Source organism: Castor canadensis, chromosome 1 (assembly GCF_047511655.1).
Source record: "Castor canadensis chromosome 1, mCasCan1.hap1v2, whole genome shotgun sequence".
Taxonomy (NCBI): Eukaryota; Metazoa; Chordata; class Mammalia; order Rodentia; family Castoridae; genus Castor; species Castor canadensis.
The window spans coordinates 203,218,560-203,242,011 of NC_133386.1; the positions used below are offsets into that span (position 1 = coordinate 203,218,560).

The window sequence follows — 23,452 nt, forward strand, 5'->3', positions numbered from 1 at the left end:
TTTCCCATTTTCATATGGCAAATCTTGTTTTGGGGTGTGTGTGTGTGTGTGTTTGTATGGTGCTGGGGATCAAGCCTAGGGCCTCACGCATTCTAGGCAAGTGCTCAACCACTGAGCTCCAGCCCAGCCCTTGTTTTGTGTTTTCTGTAAATGCCAATGGGTTTCTCTGTGTTCTTGAAGTCTAGTCCCTCTAGGGAGCCATCTTTGCTCTCTTTCATGTGATTCCTATTCCTCCATGAGACTTACCAAGATTTTCAGTCTATGAGTTCTTTATATGTAAATAAATGTCATTCTTTATTTCAGAAAAGAGTATATATTTTCATACTTTACCCATTGCATTTTTTCTGATCTCTTTACTGTGAATAATAGTTACTTTGATTTCACTTATGAATCTTCCATCTCTATCATTTTCTCTACAATCACTTTACACCGTTCTTCCTTCCTATTTTGCTTTGCTTCAGGGATCTAGCTAAGGGGATGTTGGGAAGGATTTGTAGGGAAGGGCTTTGATCAGGGTCCTAGTCAGAAGCAACAAGGCACATTAAATCCATCAAGTCTACGGATTTAGGGAAATGAGGGCCGGACTAGCAATAGTCAAGGGCCATTACTACACCTGGGCTGGAGCTCAGAGGCTCAGTGGAGAGAGGCGCCGGCAGGAGCTCTGCTCTTTGGTAGGGAGCACAGTCACTCCAAGGCAGCAGCAGAGATGGAGCCATGCAGGTCAAGTGCTTCCACCTCACTCTCCCCCTGCCTTCTGCTCTCCTGCCATTGTTGGCCATTTCACCTGGCAACAAACAGGTAGAACAGCCCCTGGATGCTGCCATATAGACCATCCTTCCAGGGTGTGGAGCAAGCCGGAGAAGGGTGAAGATGCAAAGGAAAATATCCAGTACTGGAGTTTTTTTGTTTTTCTCTTTTGGTGGGACTGGGGTTTGAACTCAGGGCTTTGCACTTGCAAAGCAGGCGCTCTACTGCTTAGCCACACCTCCAGTCCATTTTGCTGTGGTTATTTTGGAGATGGGGTCTCTGGAACTTTTTGCCTGGACTGGCCTCAAACCCGCCATCTTCCCCATCTCAGCCTCCCAAGTAGCTAGGATTACAGGCATGAGCCACAGGTTCCCAGCTAGTATTGGCAATTCTTAGGGGGGAGCGGGGAGGGAGGAGGGCGATTCTCTCTCTTAAAAGAAAAAGATCAGGAATAGAGAGACCTGCTTTCTCATTGTCCTCAGGATGCTAAAGTCACAACACAGGGAACTACTAAAGTCTACTTGCACCTGTTCAAAGAATGAATATCACACTGAGCCCAGCAGAAGAGAGAGATGGGACAATCCTGGGACCTTGACAATATCCTCAAAGCTCTAAATCAACCCACCCATCTTCTGGATTTCCTTGTATGCGAGATACTACATTTAATGATTTTCAGGCCACTTTGAGGTGGTTTTGTTACTTGCAGCTAAATGCACAATGCCTGGGTGGTGATGAACAGTAGTGTATTTTAGCTGCAGTATAGTTCAATTTTCTCTATTTGTGGGTAGCACCTGTGAGGCTTAATAAGAAACATTCAGAAACTGTTTAAAATATATTGAAACATATTATCACTAGGACTGGATTGGAATAACGATTCTGTTGTAAATCGAAGTTCAAGCAGACATAATTCAGTCACCATAGTTGCTGACCCAACTCATATCTAACACCAAAGCACTAACTGAAAACATCCAAGACCAGAAGAACTGCTCAGTTCATTCACAGGCTTGTGTGTAATAATAAATGTGTAGTATTTTAAGTTACTGTGTTTAGGGATTGTTTGTTACAAAGCCATAGCTAACTGATACAAGACCTCAAGGACTAACAAATCCTAATTGTCCAATGCTACAAAGATTGGTCCAACTGACTATAGGCATAATATGGGAAAGTGTATCTCTAACCAGTAGCCCATCTGCACCACATGAAGTAGGATTGGATTATAAGAATTTAGTAGATATGGCTCCAACTGAAAATGTTCATGAGACAATTTTCAGACTTGCCTGGTAGAAACCAGCCAAAGCTGCAAAACCACAGCCCTGTTCCCTTCTCCCATGGCTATGATGCTAAAGCCTTGGACACACCTCCAAAGCTTCAATAGTCCACTGGGGGACAGACACATGGACTATTAAACCCAAGGTGGAATAGTGAAGTAGATCCCAAACCATAGTGTCCTTGCAGTGTTCCTGGAGCCACCAGCCAATCCCGAGGACTCTAATGTGGGTAGGCAGAGAGACACTTATAGGCAACTGTAAACACAACTCCTGTGAGAGAAACCCTGCAGTCAGAGCCAGACACACCCCAGGACCTGAAGGAAATAGTTGGAAAGCATTTAGCAGAGGCCACCTTGGGGCTACGTCTGGGGAAGTCTAGACAAAGGTCACTTCTGATGGATTTCTCCAGCCCTTTCAGAATTGCCACAATCATTAGCAGATAATCCTATTAAAGGAGGAAAATAAGGAAATAGAGAAAGCAGCAGAGCCATCCAGGATCAAGAAAAGATGCTGAGTCACAGCTCCCCTGGATGAGGCAAGATGGCCATATTGGACTGGAAAAAGGCATGAAGGATATCAGGAGATGCTCAACATGTCAGCACAGGTTTACTCTGGAGAAGGAACCTGTGGAGGGGGTCTCTATCTAGCAAGGGAGCTAGAGCCCACTGTCGTGTAGGGGATAATTGTAGGAAGATAGTGAGAAGGAGCCAGGAAACTGGTTAGGTCAGGAGAATTTTTGTGATTGGCTTGTTGCTATGGGTAGCTAAGGGTGATTAGGTCAGTTGGTTGCTCAACCAACTCTTGCCCCTGGTGACAATGGTGTAAGGTAGATTTCTGTTATTCTTCAGGGCCAGGTGTGATTTTTCCAGTTAGTGGTGGGGTGTTTCCAGTAAGCTGCCCGTGAAGGGGAAGGGATATGGTCCTAAGATGGAAGTCCTTATATATTTGCTCTAACAGGCCACTTGGAAGTCTCAAATCGGTTAAGTGTCATTAGTGTCATCCCTGGGGGGCCCAGCATGGCTTGCAGCTGATGGTTCACTGTAAGTTTCCCCAGACTCTGAGTCCCACTGGCAGTAGTGTTTTTCTGAAGCGTCATAAGTGGTGCCCACTGTTCCCTGGGGTTCCCTTCGACAATTCACATCAGAACTCTGGTTAGTTGACAGTTATGGGGAAAACAGCAGCAGCAGAGAAGGCATGGTTTTTGAGTCTCCACGAATCTCCATTTAAAAACAAAGCAAATAGATAATAGGACCAAAATCACATGGCCAATGTTTAAGGCAAAACTATGATATAAATTATAACAGTGTAAAATATAAGCCAGTAAGAACAAACTACCAACTGCCAACAAAGGCTTTCATGGGTCCAGCATCCCTACAGCAAAAACACAGAAACAGTGTGTTTCCCAATATCCTCTGGGAAGAAGGCCAGTGAGTGGAAGAGGTGGATACAGGCCAGGGTCCACCATAAGCAGGAAGGTTATAGTGTAAGAGCAATACTAAACTGTTGATATGGGGTGCTGTTCCCAAGTTCGTGTCCTGGCATAGTCAATCACTGAAGATGCCGGATCAGAAGTTAAGAGTTCAGGCAAGCACAAAGTTTATTGAAAAGATAGCAAAGCACCCTGACAAGTGGGACTTAGTGAAAGAACTAACCCGTAGAATAGCTGAAGTCCAAAAGATGATATAGGGCCTCACTCTGGCAGCCCCTACTTTACTTTGAAACTGGATCTATAATTGGCTGTTGAATTAACTTTTTGTTGACCCCATCTTTATCAGACTGGACCTTCAAGAAGGATCTTGCCTTGTCTGACTGGGCATTCCAGGAAGACCTTGTTAGTCCATCCTGTCCTTGAAACCTGCCATATACATTTTATGACTACCACTATCTTCCTTAAGGGGTTTATATTTTATCTCTTTAAGATGTTCACTTTTAAGGATGCCTTCCTGTTTTCTTTATCTAAGACAAAGTTACTTCTGCCATTTGTTTCCTTTGCATTCCCAGAGCCATTTCTTTTCTTTCTTTCTTTTTTTTTTTTTTTTTTTTTTTTGTGGTACTAGAGCTTGAACTCAGGGCCTTCACCTTGAGCCACCCATCAGCACTTTCTGTGAAGGGTTTTTCAAGATAGGGTCTCGTGAAACTATTTGCCTGGGCTGGTTTGAACCTCGATCCTCCTGCCTCAACCTCCTGAGTAGATGGGATTACAGGCAGTGTAGCACCACACCAGCTCAGGAATAATTGTAATGAGCCTTGTCCTCTTCTCAAGTGATTGAGGCTTGATCAAAACAGCACTTTTCACACTGCATTTGAAACCCAAGTTTTGAACTCAGCCTCAAACTCCTGGGCTTCCACATGTCAGGTCTGGCCACTTGTCCCTACACACCAAATAAAGAAGGATGGTGAAAGGCAGAGAAAGGAAGTTTATTTCACATCTGGACACAGCCCATCTTCAGCCATCCTCAGGGTACAGACAAGAGCTTTAACCTTAAATAAACAATGAACTTGGGCTGGAGGTGTGGTTCAAGTGGTAGAGCAACTGCTTTGCAAACTTGAAGCCTTGAATTTCAAACCCAAGTCAAGAAAGAAAGAAGGAAGGAAGGAAAACAGCCAGGCACTGGAGGCTCACACCTGTAATCCTCGCTACTCAGGAGGCAGAAATGAGGAGAAGTGCAGTTTGAAACCAGCCCAGGCAAATAGTTTTCAAGATCCTATCTTGAGAAAAACTCATCACCAAAGAGGGCTGGTGGAGTGGCTCAAGGTGTAGGCCCTGAGTTCAAAATCCAGTACTGCAAATAAAATAAACATCGAACTGGGGGCAGGGAGGGAGGGGTACATGTTGTTAAACCGTTCCAGTAGTCACAGGTGTGACCTGACTCTTCAGTTGTAATACACAGTCATTGTCACCTGGCAGGTGGTCTATCCTGAGCAGACGCTACTGTTAGGGGTTGTTTCCCTCCCTTGCCAGGAAGATGTTCCCAGTTCTGTTCTGTCTTTCCTTGAGTGCAGCATGATTGCAAAGTGACTGCAGAGAGAATGCTTGGAGCCAGGAGAGATGCCATGCCATGCTTTTCTCCTGATTTTAGTTAATTTGTGGATCCAAGTAAGGAGTTTAAGCACCTCTTATGCAATGAGTTCAGGCGGCTTCTGCCCCTCGCTGCTGTGGGATCCGAGGCAGCCGCAGAGCTTCTCACCTGTAAAATGTTAACAGTGATTGATTGATTGGATTCTGCATTACACAGTGACCCGGGAAAACGCTTAGCACGGCGTCCAGCACATCGCGAGCGCTCAGCTAAAATCACTACGAAAACCACTACTAAACTTGCTAATTAGAGATCCGTGGTGGAGACTGTAGAGTTCTTCTATGCTTTTCCCTCTCACAAACGCCAGAGGGCGACACAGACTGCGACACCCCAGCCACAAGCATAGTTGCTGCAACGCCATCATCTGCCACGCGGTGGCGCTAAGCCACAGACTATCTGTTTTTCCGCAGATTTTGGGGAGCAGACAGCTGACGGAGTGAGAGAGCAGATGCCGGTAAGAGGGAGCCCTGGATGCAGAGGAGACCTTAGCCATAAGATTGGGGATGCCGGGTCCAATAGCCCCCGGGTTCCCGGAACACAGTAGGATCAGTGAGGAATGAATGGGTCAGGGGGCCTTTTCCTCCCAACCGCGTCTGCATCCCTTCTCCCCGGCAGCCGCGAGGCCACCACGCCTGACACAGGGAGGGAGCGTGCGTCTGTACGCGCCCCTCTCTCTGCTCCTTGCAGCTCATTCATCTACGGCCGCTGCACTTGGTTGCCATGGCAACGTGATGCAGGCGGGGAGGGGCGGGGGGGGTTAGGGAGGCCCCTGGTGACGTCTGCGCTCCTCGCAGTTCATCTCTCGCGGCCTCCCAGTTCTTTCCTATTTTGGAAGAGAGCCGCAGCCCTTCTGCTGATGCTCTCGCGCTGGCGCCTTTTTAAGGCAACTGGCGGAGTGGCGGCTCCGCCAGAGCCCGGGAGCTGCCCCCGCCCCCGAATCGCGAGCCCCGCGCAGGGCCTGGGCCCGGGAAGGTCCCCGCGCCACCCGCCCCACCCCCATCCTAGCGCCCCCCGCCACTGTGGGGACCTTTCAACCATGGAGAAAGGAGGTCCTGTCCTTGGCCCTCGTCCCTCTCCCCAACAGGGGAGACTTTCTTGTACAAACCTTGGAAGGAAACAAGATGCCAGGCTTAGCGTGCTTGGGGATCCTCTGGACAAGGCCACAGAGGGACAACGCCAGGTGAGGACTTCACTGCCCTCGGGTCTCCCTTCAGCTCCCTGCCTTTGTGTTTTTCTCCTTGGGCTCAGTCTGGAGCCAGTTTAGCATCCTAGGAAAATCCAGGCTTCTCGCTGAACTGAAAGGGAAACTGAGGCTCAGAGATTGGCTAGGGACACACAGCCAGTTCCTAGAAGAGCATGGGAGCTTGGTGCCCTGGCCCGAGATCAGTCCCTTGCTTTTTAATGCTGAGGATAGCTGGTACATGTGCCTGCCTCTGGCCCCTGACCGATACCCAGCAGAAAGCCCACACAACTCTGTCCCTGCACAGGCTACCTCTTCTTCCCCAGCACCAGTCCAGGCCTTAGGTGGGCTTTCTGGATCAATGGTCACTCTGGATAAGCTTCTGGATCCCATGGACTCCATGATCAGTCAACCAGTTTGCTGCTTACAAACGCCTGCTCTGTTGAAGGCTTCTTGCTCTCTGGAAATTTCCAGCTCTCTGGAAATTTCTGGAGTCATACCTTTTCCAGATTGCCTACAAGTGCAGAAGTCATCTGCTGGGTGCTGGCGGGTCTTCCTAGAGCCATGTAAACCCAGCCCCTTGGACCTCCCGCCCAGACCTGATGACAACTGCACTCTCCCTGCAGCACCCTCCAGAGGTGTTGGATTGGGACCCACTGAGGACAGCGTGACATGCTTGACCATTCATTCCCAAGGAGCTGTGCAGATTCCAGACATAGCTGGGTCCTCATCCTGAACCAGTTTTGGGGACCCACAATGGATCCCATCCAGCCAGCACTTGTGGGCTCTGAGTCTGGCAAAGAAAAGAGGTTTGTGCTCTGAAACCATTAGCCCTGGAGACTTGAATGGCACTTTCAAGGGGCCTCCATTTCCAGGGCTCCAATGCACGGAAGGGAAAACTGAGGCAGCCCTCAGAGAGACATGATTTGCCAAGGTCACGTCTTGCGTGTGTGTTGCTGAAACCAGAACCCAGAGCCTTGCCTCCTGGTCCAGGCTCTTTCTGCACACCTTGACCCCAGAGGCCACAAGGTTAAAGCACTGTGAACCGAGAACCTGGCTCGGAATCTACCTCCACCAAGTATGACTGTGTTACTTGGGTCACTATATTCTCTATACTAGGCCTCAGTTGCCCAAGACAATGGTGAGTCTGAGATTCTCTGAAACTGGGTGTTTGGGCCAGGCTGTGGGGTCACCCTATGACTGCCTTGGGACTCTGCTGAGGGCACTGTCTTCCTCTACCAGACCAAAGATCAGGAATGCCGGAGACAGTAGATGTTTTGGCTACAGGATGTACAAACCACTGAGGATAACCAGGGGTCTGGTGTTTGCACTGTGGACCCCATCGGACTCCTCCAATGGTGAGTCCCTGGGTGAACTTGGCATGACATGTAAGAATGGCACTGGATGGGTTGAGTTCAAAGAGGGAAAATACAGGTCTGTATGGTACTTGCCTCCCTAAGTCCATACAGGGCTGGTGTTCAGAGGCCCAAGGTGATCCTACTGACCCAGGGCTGAGATCTTGGTGTTCTGGGAGACTTCAGGTTCACTTAGACCTTAGCACTGGGCTCATCGCCACTTAAAACTGGGTTTCAGCATTGCAGTATTCAGCTTCCAAAGCCTGAGAAGCACTGGGCTAGGTGGGACCTGGGCCCAGAGATGCTCAGAGTGCCCAATGTGGGAGGATGGCCCCTTGAGGCCAAGTGGTCCAACCCTCTTTCATTTTGCAAGAAGAGAATGGATTTCCACAATGTCCCAGTGGGCTGTTCTCAAAGCTAGGACCAAAATCCATGTGTGCAGATCCTTCTGTTCAGAGCTCTTCCACTGCATCAAACAGTCTGCTGACACCTAGGCTGAGCTCACTTCCGCTTCTTCCCAGACCTTTGAGTCCTTGGCAAAGGCTCCCCAGCCCACCCCTGTCAGGGCTGGGCAACTCAGGAACTTTCCCTTTACCCAGATGGTCCTTTCCTCTGAAGCTTCCTGGTGTCCCTTCCCGCCCACCTGGTGCTCATCCCTTTCTGGTTCTAGAAGATGCCCCATCAGTGGGTCAGAATTTCAGATCCCTCTTCTTGCTGTCCTTCGGCCAACTCCCTGCAGTTCCAGCATTGCAGGGGTGGGATCCTCCTTCTCCCTGCTCTTGAAGTTCCTTCTTGGTTGCTCTTAGGACTTCTCTTCTGCCCCTAGTTGTCCTACTGCTTGACCCGGGTCATCTGAGACTTAAACCACATCAGCCTTTCCTAGGGTCCCATGGACCATCAGTGGGAGTCATCAGCCCACATGTCATGGTTGTTATGGTAGTCTAGTGAGGTCCTACCATGCTAGGTACAGCAGGCGCAGGTATGGTCTGCACCTGTAAACTCTTTTGTCACCAAGTGCACTCAGATGATATCATGGAGAGGCTTGAAGCTGGGACCTATGGTAGCCTGGGTAGTAGGGGAAGAGAGAAGTCACTAATGGGAAAGAGTCATAAGGGTTTTAACCTGGAGAAGAACATGGTTGGGTTGGCTTTTAGAGAAATAGCCAGGGGCCAGGCTCTGGTGGCCCACACCTGTAATCCTAGCTACTGAGGAGGCAGAGATCAGGAGGATTGTGGTTTGAAGCTGGTCCCCAGCAAATAGTTCAAGAGACCATATCTCAGGGGGAAAAAAAAAAAAAAGACATCACAAAAAGGACCTGGCAGAGTAGCTCAAGTGGTAAGTGCACCTGCCTAGCAAACATGAGGCCCTGAGTTCAAACCCCAGTGCCACTGAAAAAAAAAAAAAAAACTAAAATGGCCAGGGGAACTTTGTGGCTGAGCCCTGAAGGGTACTCTGGGGTTCCTGGGCTCCCCATTCCTGGACTTGGGGAGCCGTGTGGGGGCCCACTGAGGTGCAGGAATGGGAACAGTGAGACCTGAGCCCAAGCCTTCAGGGTCATTTTGTATGTATCCCTCAACTTCTCCAGGACCCCACAGACATCTTTGTCCTTCTCTTTGCATCTCTGCAGTCTCCAGCCTGGCCTACTCTGTCTGGTGCTCTCAGACCAACCCAGATCAAGGGGCTTAAGCCCTGTTTCCACAATTACAGTGCCCAATTGGCTCATGTTATCATTGTATAGCCTTGTTATTATTAAAATAATAACAACTCACATTCTGTCATGCACTTACCATGCATAAAAGCATCAGGCTTTGTTCTAAGTACTTTGACAATTTAGCTCACCTACTTCTCGCATTAGGCCCTGGATGTGGGTGCAATTATTCTCCTCACAACTCTGTTTAACTAATGGGTAAGCTAAGGCACAAGAGGTTAAGTCATGGACTGGAGGTGTGGCTCAAATGGTAGAGCACCTGCTTTGCAAGCATGAAGCCCTGAGTTCAAAACACCATAAACAAAAGAAGTTAAGTCACTTAACTGATCAATGTTACAAAGTCAATTTGAAGGTAGTAGGACTCAGCCCAGAGCCTTCCTCCAGCCCAGAGCCTCCTGCCTCAGCTCCCTCTCCCTCCTGTCAGCCTCTCCATGTGACCATACCTGCTCCACCATCTTTCCAAGGCCCTTGGAATTCTGAAGATGCCAAACTACCCTTGTTAAGCCTTCTTTTCTCTGAGTAAATTATCGCCATTCTTTCCATCTTTTAAATTTTCCTTACAAATATCCCTGGGGCATCTTGCTCTAAGCTGGTGAGCAAACCATTCCCTGCCCAGGTGGCTGTAGTCTAGGGGAGGAGACACAATGACAACTCACCACCAGAATAAAGTGTAAAATTGCTACTGTGACAAGTGCTGATAGAGGTGCAGGGTACTTGGGAGCCTATAACTGAGGATTTGACCTAGTCAAGAAGATCGGGGAAGGCTTTCCAGAGGAGGTGATATTTGAGCTGATATATTAGGAAAAATAGATGAACTAGGCACAAGGGAGAGGCAAAGGGAGAGGAGAGGACAGAGAATGTGCAAAGGCACTGTGGAGGGCAGGAGAATGGCAGGGCCTGCACTAGAAGAAGCTGCGTGTAACTGGAAGAGGGGAGAGGAGCGCATGAGACGAGACGTCCTACAGGGGTTACCAGGGCCAGGCCTGGGTCACTCCTTACAGCTCTCAGCAACCCCTCTGCTCAAGGTTGGGCCTGGGCCTAGCACCAGTGACTCAGGTCTGTAATCCTAGCTACTTGGGTAGCTGAGATCAGGAAGATCACAGTTCAAGGCCAGCCCTGGCAAATAGCTCACGAGCCCCCATCTCCAAAATAAGCAGAGCAAAAGTTGGACCGGAAGCATGGCTCAGGTGGTAGGATGCCTGCTTTGCAAGCTCAAAGTCCTGAGTTCAAATGACAATCTCACCCCTTATCCCCCACAAAAAGGCTGGGACTGGCTCCTTCATCTTAGTCCAGTCCTAGTACAACTCCTGGAACCTCACCTCCTGGTCCAGGTCGGGGCTCAGCCTCCTGCACCTGCCTTCTCCCCACCTGCACATGGCACACCTGTTAGCACAGCCTCCACCTCTTTTGTTCATGATGCCATGTTCTGGTCCATGCCACCCTACTCCTCCCACTCAGCACAAACTAGCTGCTCAGCTGGTCACTTACCCCCAGCAACTCAGCTCAAGATCCTCCTCAGGAAAGCCACCACTGACTCCCTGACCCAGGTCATCTGTCACATCGTCCCCACGTACCCTGCATGCCTCCTTCATACCAGTACCCCACTCAAATGACTGGCTGGTGTTCTCATTTCCTCACCAGCATGGAAGCTGGGCCTGTACTTTCACCACAGAGGCTGGCCCCAGCTCAAACCTCACGTGTCTGTAGCATGTATGCCCTCTATCCCCAAGCCCCTGGTGCACTCCCAGCCTTGCACTGGGTGCTGATAGTGTGGAGTCATAGATGCTGGCAGGGAGACAGACAAGAGCAAGTGGTGAGATGCAGGATGAACGGGGCAGGGAGGAGGAAGTAAGAGGGTGGGGTGGAGGTAGAGAGTGGGTGTAGCCCCCCAGGGGGACCAGCAAGACAAGAGTTGTTCATCAGCTGGGGAGACCCTGGAAATGAATGTCTGTCTCCTCTTCCAGACTCCCTGCTCCTGGAGGACGAGGTCCATGCCCTCCACTCTTGTCTTCACAGCACTCTGGAGTGTGGGGTCCCTGCTAGGTCCTTCCATGGACTTATTTTCTTCCCTCCTTAAAATAAAACTAATACAATGTACTCCTTGTTGATTCCTGTGTCCTCCTCTCTCAGAGCTGCCCTCAGGCCTCTCCCTGAAGACCTTCATCTTTTCCCACCTGGGCTCCACTCTCCCCCTTCCACCCCCTCCACAGTTCTGTGTCCCTCACCTTCCCCATGCAGCCCACTCCCCCGGCTCTGGCCTTCTTAATGCGTAGGTGCTGGCTGAACCATCCTCACATGAGATTTGGTGTTTTCATAACCATAAATAGATAAAATGTTCTCAATGCTTCCATGTGCAAGTGAATTGAGAGAGCTAGAATAATGAAAAGGCTTTAGGAGAAGGAAAATAGACTGCAGAGATGCTTCCTGAAGACAACCAGCACTTCACAAATCAGCACTACCTGCTAGGTGGTGTGCTGCTGTAGACACGGGAATGGGGGTGCCAGAGAATCGGCTAGAAAACCTTTAGCAAGGTTCATTTGAAACCAGATAAAGGATTCTGGGAATGTGGAGAATAATCCAAAAGAACAGGCTAATCAGAAGACTCTAGTAAAAAACAGAAGTTTAAGTCAGAAAATCTGGGTTCTGAGTCTGAATTCATGCCATTTTGGTTGTAGACCCTGAGCAAGTTACTCAGCCTCTGAGAAGGTGCACAGAGGGTCCCCCTGGTTAGACTGGGAGCTCTGGAAGCTTGGGTACCACAACACCCTTTCTTCCCATAAGAAAAAGTTCTTTTCCTGACAGCTTAATCACCGATACAGGACAAGTCCTCTCCCCAGAATGCAGTCCTTAGGGCTGGGGGTGGAAGAGGGATGGAATAGGAATCCCTGCCTCTTCATTGCTAGTCCTAACTCGTGTTGCCATGGAAACAGGATGTGGAGCATCAATCCTTACATGGGGAGGCTACATATGCACAGCTACGAAGGGGGCTAGAAGTTAATAAAGAGGCTAGCCTTGGCCTACAGGACTTCCCAACCTCTCCTCCCATAAGGGGCATTTCAGGAACTCTACTGCTCCATGGCGTCTGAAAGAGTAAAGGAAGATGAAATAACAGCTTGCTATGCCCTGGGATCAGAGATCTTTCTGGTGAGAAAGAGAGAAAAAAGTGGAAATATTTCTGGGGTGAACTCATCCTCTGCTCCAAAGATGGCAAGCTTTTTCCAGAAAGGCTCAGGTAATATATTTGTTAGTTTTCTCATTGCTGTGACCAAAATGTCCCAAGAGAACGATTTTAAAGGAGAAAGGATTTATTTTAGCTCATGTTTCAGAGGTGTGGGTCCATCATATCAGGAGGGCATGTTGAAGCAGAGCAGCTTATGTTATGGCAGCCAGGAAATAGAGAAAGGGGGACTAGACGGAGGAACCAGGGCAAGATACAGTCCTTGGGGATTCTATCTTCCTTCTGCCCAGTGGATTTCTTCCTCCAACTAAGCCCCACCTCCTACTTTTTACCGTCTCCCAGTAAAGCCATCATTATGAATCATCAAGGGATTAATTCATTCATAAAGTCAGAACCCTGATGATCTGTCTCTGGACATGCCTGCAAAGACACACCCGAAGGTGTGCTTTACCAATCTCCTAGGTGATTCTCAATGCAATAGTGCTGAAAGTCAAGGTTTTCGCTCATAGGCAGTACATATTCTGGACCTGGTGGGCCATATGGTCTCTGTCACAACCCCTGAACCCTGCCATTGTTGTGTGAAAACAGTCACAAATAATAAGTAAAGTGATGGATATGTCTATGTTCCAATAAAACTTTATTTAGAGAAAAAGGCAGTAGAGCAGATTTAGATGTGGGCCAGAATGCATAAGCTCCTATTTTACCACGTCCTGCAGGAGAGCAAGCCTGGCTGGGAGGTAGGAGCTGGACTTAATGCTTAACATTGCCAGTGTCTTGCCATGTGACTTCGATTAAGTCAATGTTCGTCTCTGATCTTTAGTTCCACTACCTACCAGATAAGTATAATAATGTTAGATCGGTCATGAGACTATGTCCAGCATATCAGAGCAAATCTGAAGCCTTTTCATTCCTCTGCTCCTTCTTTTTTCAGTGGAGCTAAACCCACCACACACTCCACCCCCACCAGGGCATGCCCTTGCCTGCCAGAAATGGGAGGTATCTGTCATCAGAGTCAGATCCTTGGGCTGGGACCAGAGTCAGGGAAGGTGAGCTTCCATGCTCTCCTAAAACATTCACCTATGGCCCATCTTCCCTGGGTCCCCAGTTGAGCAGCCACAGCTGTGATGTAGACATGCCTTGCAGAACCTCTGCGTGAGGTCTGAACTGTCTTGTCCATCGGTGTGATCTGATGACCACTGTGCGCCTGCACCCTTTGGCATCTTTTCATCCCTGAAACCCCATCAAGTCATTCACTCATCCATTCACTTATCCATCCATTCATTCATTCATATTCTCTCTCTCTCTCTCTCTCTGCCCCCCCTTCTCTACATCTCTATGTCCTTTCTCATAGACACATTTGTCCACAGAAAGACAAGATATATGTTGACAGCCCTCTGTCAAGTTCCTTGCTCCAAATCTTCACAAAAGCAGACAGGAGTTTCCATGCTGTTCTGAAGAATTGCATTCCCCTCCAATTCCCTCCCAGGAGGTCACCCTCCTGGGAATCTCTGGAAAAGATATACCTCGGTGTTGAGGAATTATGTACACTTCGGTCTCCAATAAAGCTATGCAAGACAGGGGCAAGGGATCTCATGGTCTGTTCTTGCTATAAAAAGGCCTTTTTCGGAAAAAAATAATAAAGAAAGGAATCAGCCAATCCCTCCTCGATGCCATCACCTCTTCTTGGTGATTTTTCGGGAAGGAGTGGGCGGGTTGCCATGGCAACAGATGCGAGCTCTGCTCAGTAAAGAAGGGACCTTGATATTTTTTTCTCTCTCATTCTCTCAGTTGTGTGTGTATGCCTATGTGTGTGCATGTGCGTGCTACACATGCCTGTGCCCACACCAGGAATTTTTTTTTAGAACTAAAGAAAGCCCTTCTTCAGCCTCAGCTCCCCAAATATGGAGTGATGGAAAACCACTTACTCCTGCAGGCCAGGAGAAGACTTGGGGTGGTTCAAGAGAAAACTGAGTGCTCATTGGGGCTCTTCTCATTCGTATTTTTTTTTACTAGAAATTGCGTACGACAGAGAGACCTTTGGAAATGATTATGAGACAAAGGTTAGAGAGAGGTAACAAAGAATAGATGGTACAAGAGCCCAATGAGTGGGACTGGAGAGGGCAACAGAAGGTGGGTGAGTCTGCAGAAGCATGCAGATCTACACACGCCATCAGAGGCTGAGAGAAAAGGCTTAGAGCAGACTCAGATAAGGGTTCAAATACATGCATACAGAGAGACACACAGAAAATTGAAAACATAAATATATACAGGTTAAAAACACAAGACTACATATAACATGGAAGGTGGGGACTTCTTTTTAAGACAGTTGTAGACGCTGATATAGGCAAACATATAAATATACAGACAACTACAAAGACATGCAGACAGACATACAGACATGCTCAGACATACAATCTCAGATGCAGACACACAGGGACATACAAACACAGTCTCAGCCAAGTAAATACAGAGAGAGGGAGAAAGAAGGGGAGAGAGAGAGAGAGAGAGAGAGAGAGAGAGAGAGAGAGAGAGACTGCCTTCCTTCCTTTAATAGCCCCAGCATCCTCAAACAATAGTGCAGTAGCTGGTAATGCTGCATGCTTGCAGAAAGTTAGGCTGGGAAGCTCTTGCACCTCCATTCCCTCTACACACTCACCCCAAAGCCCCCTTTCCCAATTCACTCCCTTGCCCACTTTCCCATAACCAACAGACTATGATGCCTCCCCTATCTCAGGCTTCCAATTCTTAGCTTATTCTGTTGCTGCTGCCTGCCTGCCGCTTGGGTGGGGGGGGAGAGTGGGGTGACTCAGCCAGGCCAGGATGACTCACATTGGCAGTATTTTTAGCAGCAGCCAGGAGCTCTTTAGCGTGCCAGCCATCCCCCCCTCCTCCTGCTTGCTATTTCTGAACCGTCACTGGTGATATAAATAGCTCCTCTCCCACGGCCTAAAGCTGCTGCCAAGCTATTTTTGGTTCTGCACAGTTAAAAATAGTTTCATGGAGGTGGGAGGCAAGAAGAGTGGGAGCTGGCCTAGGGAGAGGAGACACTGGGGGCATACAGAGCTTCTCAACTTGAATCAAAGTGGGCGAACTAGGATGAGCCCTCTTTTCCTCCCTCCTATTTCCTTTTCTAGACCCTTCTCACCTCCCAAAGTGCCTTCTCTGTAATCCATTCTACTAGAAAAATCCAAGGACTTTTCAATTGAGCCTAGCTGTCCTCCCTTGCTTCCTTAACTCCTCCTGAACCCAGGAACCTTGACCCCTGAACTCTTCCCTATATTTATCCGCAGAGTAGTAGGGGACAACCAAAAGGGAGACCTCACCTTGAGGTCTGTGTAGACACCAGCCCTACTTTGATATTCTAGGAAGGCCCATAAGCCAGTCTGAATCCATTGGCAATTCTTTCAGCACCATGGACAGTCCCACTCTTCCGATGTATTCAGACAGCTGGAGACTACATTAGGGAGGGAACACCACAAATGTCTTCCGTCCAAGAACTAAAGCATCAGTGGGTGAAGAAGACAGGACCCTTGCCCTGAATTTTCAAATGGGAAGGGGGTCAAAGATCAAAATAATAGAAACTTGAGAGAGGGGGTAATTGGGTGGTCAGATAAAGATGAAAGATGCAACGGAGACATAGGTCCTGAAGTGACCATCTCTGTCATCTAGGTCCATAGGGTTAGACACATAGACACCATTCGTTCCCTCTCAGTTGTACCACTGGCTAGAGTTTGGTTTATGTGGATGACCCCAATCTCTGCCAAGATGGTACATGACATCAGGATAGGGTCTCCACAGCTATGTAACATCTTTTAAGGCACCCTTCTCCTACAAGTCACCTCTTCTCCTTCCACAGTGCCTCTTTTGCTACCACCCTTTCCCATGAGGATTGGAGATTTCTTTGAGCCCAAGTTTCTCTTCTTGGTGTCAGAGTTCATCCTCACTCTTTCTATAACAAGGCCTGGCTGGCCTTGAACTTGAAATCCTGCCTCAAATTTTCAAGTACTGGGATTTTAGGCATGTACCACCATACTTGGCTCTCCTCCAATTTTTCAGTGGCTTAATTCCCAACCCCTCAAATGATTTCACTCACTCCCAAGCCCCCAAATGAGATTTCAGATAAAAATGTTCCCTATGCCATTGCTTTTTCTTTTTTCTTTATGGGGTAAGAAATGTACCCCTTTTCCTTGTAGAGGGCAATAGTGCACAGTGAATAGAGAAAGAAGATAGGGGAGCTAATACAAAGGACACACCATGTGGAGACAAGCCTGACAAAGACAAGAAAGGCAGACAGACGTGATCAACAGGAGAGCCTTTGTAGGGTAGGGGGCGCACGAAGGTAAGAGACAGCACACGATGAGGAAAGGAAACTAAAGGTGTGTGTGTGTAGAGCTGAAGGTGGAGAGACAGAGCTAGGAGTCTTAGCGCTGAAGATGGGGAGAGGGTTGGAAGAGAATGTACAGAGAGCTTGACGGAGTTAAAGGGTCCCGGGTATGTGCGGTCACCCGAGGGCCCAGCAAGGACCCCTCGTTCCTCCGCTGCCTCCCCCTCTTCCCCGCCGAAGCAGTGAGGGGAGCTCTCCCGAGCTGTGCGGAGGCCGGCAGGCCCCGCCCGCCGCCGCAGCCGCCGGAGGATTCCTGTCCTAATATGGAGCTGGGATTCCCCCGGCCCCGCCCCCGCCCCCGGCCCGCCGGAGAGACGGAGGCTCGCAAGAGGCTGGGGGGAACCGTTCGCTTTGGGGGCTCGCTTCTGGGAGGGGGGTAGGGAGGAGGCCTAAGTGCACATCCAGATCCTCACCATGCCCTAGGTCTCTGCCTCAGTTTCCCTCCTAAGTGATTAAGGTTGATTAATCGACTGAGCAACGACGAATCACTGCAGACTATAGCAGTGATGTTGGTGTTCCTATGCTGTGGGAAAATAAGACCACGGCCAAATCCAGGTTGTCCCTTTCTCAGAAGACCCCCTTTTCCATTACATCCCAGGGATTTAGATCCCCCACCATACATCGCCAGGGCTGGGGAGTGGGAAGTGGGGGTAGGAATTGGCTTCTTTGAAAATGGCCAAGGGAATCTCAGATTGAGTAGACCCCAGAGAGGAATCCAGCTATGACCTCTCCCCCCTAAAGCCTAAGGAAAATTCATCCCCCCCTCTAGCATGTGATCCGGACCTTTATCCGGCAAATGCCGAGGGGGATTTGCAGACGAACCTATTCCTCCCCATTTTCTTATCTCCTGGGGGAAGGGAGGAATGAATGTCTATACCAGCTCCTCCCCGCCCTTTACAAACTGTCACGCAAGGGGGTTCAGACCGCCCTAACTCATGCCTTGTCCCTTCCCTCGAAGCCCGGGTCCCCGCAACCCATTTCAGGCTTCTCTAGGGCAGCGCCAGGCTCCGTTCAGCTCCCGCCAGCCTCGGCCCCCTCCACAGCCTCACTTCTCCCCCTCCCCCCGCCCCCTCCCGCTCTCGTTCAACGTCATGGGATGACGTCGGAAGCCAGGGAGGGAGGAGGAGCGGCCCCCCCTCCCCAGCCAGTGGCTCCCGCTGCAGCCTGCTTAGCCCAGCCTCCCATTTTCCCGCCCCCCCCGTCTCTAAAACGAGCCCCCCACGCCTGGCAGGAGCTATATAAGGCGGGACGAGGCAGGCGAGGGGGACAGCGCAGCCGAGCGGAGCCCAGGAGAGGAGAGAGCGCGAGCGAGAGCCTGAGCGAGAGCCTGGGAAGCAAGGAAGGGGAAGCCGCCGGTGCGCCGGACAGGAACGCAGGTGTTCGGAGCTCCGGGGCTGCAGCTCCACTGCCGGCCGTCATGTACCGCTCCACCAAGGGCGCCTCCAAGGCGCGCCGCGACCAGATCAACGCGGAGATCCGGAACCTCAAAGAGCTGCTGCCGCTGGCTGAAGCGGACAAGGTCCGGCTGTCCTACCTGCACATCATGAGTCTTGCCTGCATCTACACTCGCAAAGGCGTCTTCTTCGCTGGAGGTGAGCATACTGGGGCCACTCGAGACCCGAGCTGAGAGGCACGGGGGACAGAGGAGCTGGGGAGCCCGCTGGGACTGCCGCATGTCTAGGGCAGCGTGTTGGCGAGCTGGGGAGAGAAGGGACTTGGGGGAACTAACTCAGGCTTTCCTACTTTTCCTCCGGGGCTCCGTCCAGAGTTCACCTTAGTTCTTGGATGAGAGTTAGAAAGCCATGGGTAGATTTTTGGGAGAAGCAGACTCCAGACAGAATGGCCCCAATCTCCACCAACTCAGACGCACTCCTGGAGTCCAGGGAGGGAAGCCTGGGAAGTTGCAGGGATGGAGCTGTCAAAGCCCGGGGAAGGGCAGCCGCCGGTAGATGCTGAAAGGGCCTTTCGGGGCTCTGGAGCGCTGTCCGCGGTGCTGACAGCACCAGTAGCTTTGCGGGTTCTGTCCGCGGTGCTGAACACAGGTCCTCTCCGGAGCTCTGTCCGCGGTTCTGACATCCCAAAGCCCCTGAAGCTCCCGCCAACTCTTAATATAAACTTTGGTATCCTATTTATTCTAGCAACCTCTAGCCTATTCGTCTATGCCATCCTATAATCAGGCTGATCATCAAATTCTAAATACGCCCTAATTGGAGCACTCCGAGCAGTTGCACAAACAATCTCATACGCAGTCTCCCTTGCCATCATTGCCCTATCAGTAATACTTATAAACAAGGCTTAGAAGTTGGAGGGCTCACTGACTGGGGAGTTCCAGCAACAGGTCCCCTGACCAAGAGCCTCGGGCAGCAAGCAGGTCAACAGGTGTTTGCAGAGATGGGGCCAAGAGAAATTCCTCTGGCTTCTCTGAAACTTAGACCATGTCTTCCTCACTTCTTTGCCTCCCAATCTTACCCTGACTTCCATGTCTTCCCACCCCACAGGCACTCCTCTGGCGGGCCCCACTGGGCTTCTCTCAGCTCAAGATCTTGAAGACATTGTGGCAGCACTACCTGGATTTCTGCTTGTGTTTACAGCTGAGGGGAAGTTGCTATACCTGTCCGAGAGTGTGAGTGAGCATCTCGGTCACTCCATGGTGAGTATTTAAGGCACAATGAGCTTTCTGCTACTAAGAAATCGAGAATTTCTGAAGAGCAAGGGGTTCCACCCTTTAAGATGCTATGGACCAAAGACTTGTTCTCACTGTTGTCACTGATGATCACCTCATTTTTGTTCCTCCAGGTGGACCTTGTTGCTCAGGGTGACAGTATCTATGACATCATTGACCCTGCTGATCACCTCACTGTGCGCCAGCAACTCACTTTGCCCTCTGCTCTGGACACTGGTAAGAACTCCCTTCTCCATTTTTCAGTCCAATGTCCCTTCTTGAGCTCTACTCCAACCATCCACCATTTCTCTCAGTTGCCCACTCTCATCAACTTTTCTCTTTACTCACCTAGATCGCCTTTTCCGTTGTCGCTTCAACACCTCCAAGTCCCTCCGGCGCCAGAGTGCAGGCAACAAACTGGTGCTTATTCGAGGCCGATTTCATGCTCACCCTCCTGGGGCCTACTGGGCAGGAAACCCTGTGTTCACGGCTTTCTGTGCCCCACTGGAGCCAAGACCCCGCCCTGGGCCTGGCCCTGGCCCTGGCCCTGGCCCTGCCTCACTTTTCCTGGCTATGTTCCAGAGCCGACATGCTAAGGACCTGACCTTACTGGACATCTCTGAGAGGTAAGCCCAGTGTGTTTGAACTCCAGAAGGAAGGCAAGCAAGAGATGAGGGGACCCTAGGGGAGTCAAGAGAAAGGATGATGGGGCTTAGATGGGTAGAGGACCTGGGAGGGAGTGAGGTGGATGGGTTTCAAGCAAGGAAAACAGAAAGCTTACCTCACCCTTTCCACCTTCCCAGCATCCTAATCTACTTGGGCTTTGAGCGCAATGAACTGCTCTGTAAATCATGGTATGGACTGCTGCACCCCGAGGACCTGGCCCACGCTTCTGCTCAACACTACCGCCTGTGTGAGTGTCCAGAGAGGCCGCAGATAAGACAGGGAGCTGGGAAAGGGAATGGGAGACCAGAGCAAGAATGAGTTGTGGTCAAGACTGATGTTAGGGAGATCCCATAGACCAACAGTTTTGGATGCCCTAGAGTGAACATTAGGGTAAGGATGAGGCAAGAATAGAACCAGAGCTGGGGAACTCTGAGTGGTGAGGTCAAAGTGGGAAGCTAAAAGGTTAGACTCTTCAGAAGAGAAGATGTTATGGCTCCCTTAGTTCAGTGTAGCAATGAGCAAGGCAAGAGTTCAGGTGGTGTTTCCTGATGGGCGTCCTAACCCTGCATCTCTTCTTTCTTCCCAGTGTCTGAGAGTGGAGATATTCAGGCAGAGATGGTGGTAAGACTGCAGGCCAAATCTGGAGGCTGGGCATGGATTTACTGCCTGTTATACTCAGAAGGTCCAGAGGGCTCTATCACTGCCAATAACTACCCAATCAGGTGAGCTGCCAAATACAGGTTTGGGGGAAAGCTGAGGACAGCATGGAGGAGATGCAAATCACAAAACTTCTCTGGGAATGGACACCAAACCCTTATGGGCTGCCTCTTCTCTCCTCTCCAGTGACACAGAAGCCTGGAGCCTCCGCCAGCAGCTGAACTCTGAAGATACCCAGGCAGCTTATGTTCTGGGCACCCCAACCATGCTGCCCTCATTCCCTGAGAATGTCCTCCCCCAAGAGCACTGCTCTAACCCACTATTTACTCCAGCCCCAGGGGCTTCCAGAAGCACCAGTTTCCCTGGCACATCTGAACTCGGTGTGGTCTCAACGTCAGAAGAGCTTCCCCGACCCCCCAAAGAGATGGACTTTAGTTACCTGCCATTCCCTGCGGGGCCTGAGCCCTCTCTCCAAGCAGACTTGAGCAAGGATCTTGTTTGTACACCTCCCTATACACCCCACCAGCCAGGAGGCTGTGCCTTCCTCTTCAGCCTCCATGAGCCCTTCCAGACACTTTTGCCCACACCATCCAGCTCTCTCCAAGAACAGTTGACTCCAAGCACTGCAACCTTCTCTGATCAGTTGACTCCCAGCAGTGCAACCTTCCCAGAGGCACTAACCAGCCCACTACAAGGCCAGTTGACCGAAACCTCGACCAGAAGCTATGAAGACCAGTTGACTCCATGCACTTCAACCTTCCCGGACCAACTGCTTCCCAGCACTGCCACCTTCCCAGAGCCTCTGGGCAGCCCTACCCATGAGCAACTGACTCCTCCCAGCACAGCATTCCAAGCACACCTGAACAGCCCCAGCCAAACCTTCCCGGAGCAACTTAGCCCCAATTCCACCAAGACTTACTTCGCCCAGGAGGGATGCAGTTTTCTCTATGAGAAGTTGCCCCCAAGTCCTAGCAGCCCTGGTAATGGGGACTGCACACTCCTGGCCCTAGCCCAGCTCCGGGGCCCCCTCTCTGTGGATGTTCCCTTGGTGCCCGAAGGCCTGCTCACACCTGAGGCCTCACCAGTCAAGCAGAGTTTCTTCCACTACTCTGAGAAGGAACAAAATGAGATAGATCGTCTCATCCAGCAGATTAGCCAGTTGGCTCAGGGCATGGACAGGCCCTTCTCAGCTGAGGCTGGCACTGGGGGACTGGAGCCACTTGGAGGACTGGAGCCCCTAGACTCCAACCTGTCCCTGCCAGGGACTGGCCCCCCTGTGCTCAGCCTGGACCTGAAACCCTGGAAATACCAGGAGCTGGATTTCCTGGTTGACCCTGATAACATATTCCTGGAAGAGGCGCCCGTGGAAGACATCTTCATGGATCTCTCTACTCCAGACCCCAATGGGGAATGGGGTTCAGTGGATCCTGAGGCAGAGGGCCCAGGAGGGGCCCCATCACCTTGCAACAACCTGTCCCCAGAAGACCACAGCTTCCTGGAGGACCTGGCCACCTATGAAACCGCCTTTGAGACAGGTGTCTCAGCATTCCCCTACGATGGGTTTACTGATGAGTTGCATCAACTCCAGAGCCAAGTTCAAGACAGCTTCCATGAAGGTGAGTTCAGCTCATATGTTCAATAACTCAGGGTTGGCTAAGTGACTCAAGTGGCAGAGTGCCTGCCTAGAAAGCATGAGACCCTAAGTTTAACCCTTCATACTGCCAAAACAAGCAAAGAACTCATGTCCCTCTCCTTCCAATGAGATGCTGGGTAGATTAGAGAAATTTGTTCTCTTCTCTGTACCTTAATTTTATTAAGTGGATGATATCACCTGATGCTAAGTGTAGCAGTAAGGATAAGAAAAATGAAAAACTTAACATGAAAGTTTTGGATAAGTAGAAATGGCAGACGGGGATGGTGATGTGAAATAGAGTGATGGAGGATCCTTAGGTAAACGTTTGTGCTTTGAAAGTCTATGATGGACTTTCTATGACTCACTGTCCCACTTTACAGATGAAGATAATCAAGGCCCTAGAGTTAAAGAAACTTTCCTTAAGTCTGACAAAAATGAATGGAAGTTGATTGGAACTCTATCCTTGTAATCTTATCTCCTGAAGTTGATATAGAGCAAGAGTTTGTAGAAGTTGAGGAAAGAAAGAAGATGGGGTTCACACCCTAGCTCCATAACAGTAGCTCCCTGCTTATGGCTCTCCTCTTTCCATCGCTAGGGCCACAGCTTCCTCCCATCTGCTCACATTGCCCCTTATCCACAGAGCCTGTGGGGATCATTTGGCCATTGAGCTAACATTTTTTAACATTTTTGAAATTCATACCATATGCCAGCACTGTACCACGCCTTGTTTTCTAATAGGCCTGACTGACTCTCTCTCTCTCTCTCTGCAGATGGAAGTGGAGGGGAACCAACGTTTTGAATAAGTCTGTGACTTACGTCGTCAAGTATGGCATATTGTCATCAAGACGTGGAGCAGCTCTCCACCCCCCCGGGACTGTTGGGGGGATTCTGGGGGCCAGAGGGGGATATATCTGATTCCCCAGGCCCTGAAGGATTT

General features: G+C 50.1%; 1 protein-coding gene and 1 long non-coding RNA gene across 2 annotated transcripts; both read left to right on the forward strand.

Moving 5' to 3' along the window:
- Positions 1–6,147: 6,147 nt before the first annotated feature.
- Positions 6,148–11,634, forward strand: LOC141422438 (uncharacterized). Its single transcript, XR_012446962.1, has 3 exons — positions 6,148–7,413; positions 7,515–7,630; positions 11,300–11,634. It is a non-coding gene; the product is annotated as an uncharacterized lncRNA (long non-coding RNA).
- Positions 11,635–18,155: 6,521 nt separating this feature from the next.
- On the forward strand, positions 18,156–23,415 carry Npas4 (neuronal PAS domain protein 4). The gene is made up of 8 exons (XM_020164735.2): positions 18,156–18,489; positions 19,396–19,547; positions 19,694–19,796; positions 19,912–20,185; positions 20,363–20,472; positions 20,812–20,947; positions 21,069–22,498; positions 23,286–23,415. The coding sequence occupies exons 1-8, from the start codon at positions 18,315–18,317 to the stop codon at positions 23,312–23,314; spliced, it is 2,409 nt and encodes an 802-aa protein (XP_020020324.2). The 5' UTR covers positions 18,156–18,314; the 3' UTR covers positions 23,315–23,415.
- The last annotated feature ends 37 nt before the right edge of the window (positions 23,416–23,452 follow it).

Excerpts from the sequence above, each read along its gene's own strand:
- Npas4 (XM_020164735.2), top strand. The coding sequence starts at position 18,315 with ATGTACCGCTCCACCAAGGGCGCCTCCAAGGCGCGCCGCGACCAGATC. Across the intron at positions 19,797-19,911 it reads GCCCTCTGCTCTGGACACTG|ATCGCCTTTTCCGTTGTCGC; the intron begins GTAAGAACTCCC and ends TTACTCACCTAG. Across the intron at positions 20,948-21,068 it reads GCCAATAACTACCCAATCAG|TGACACAGAAGCCTGGAGCC; the intron begins GTGAGCTGCCAA and ends TCTCCTCTCCAG.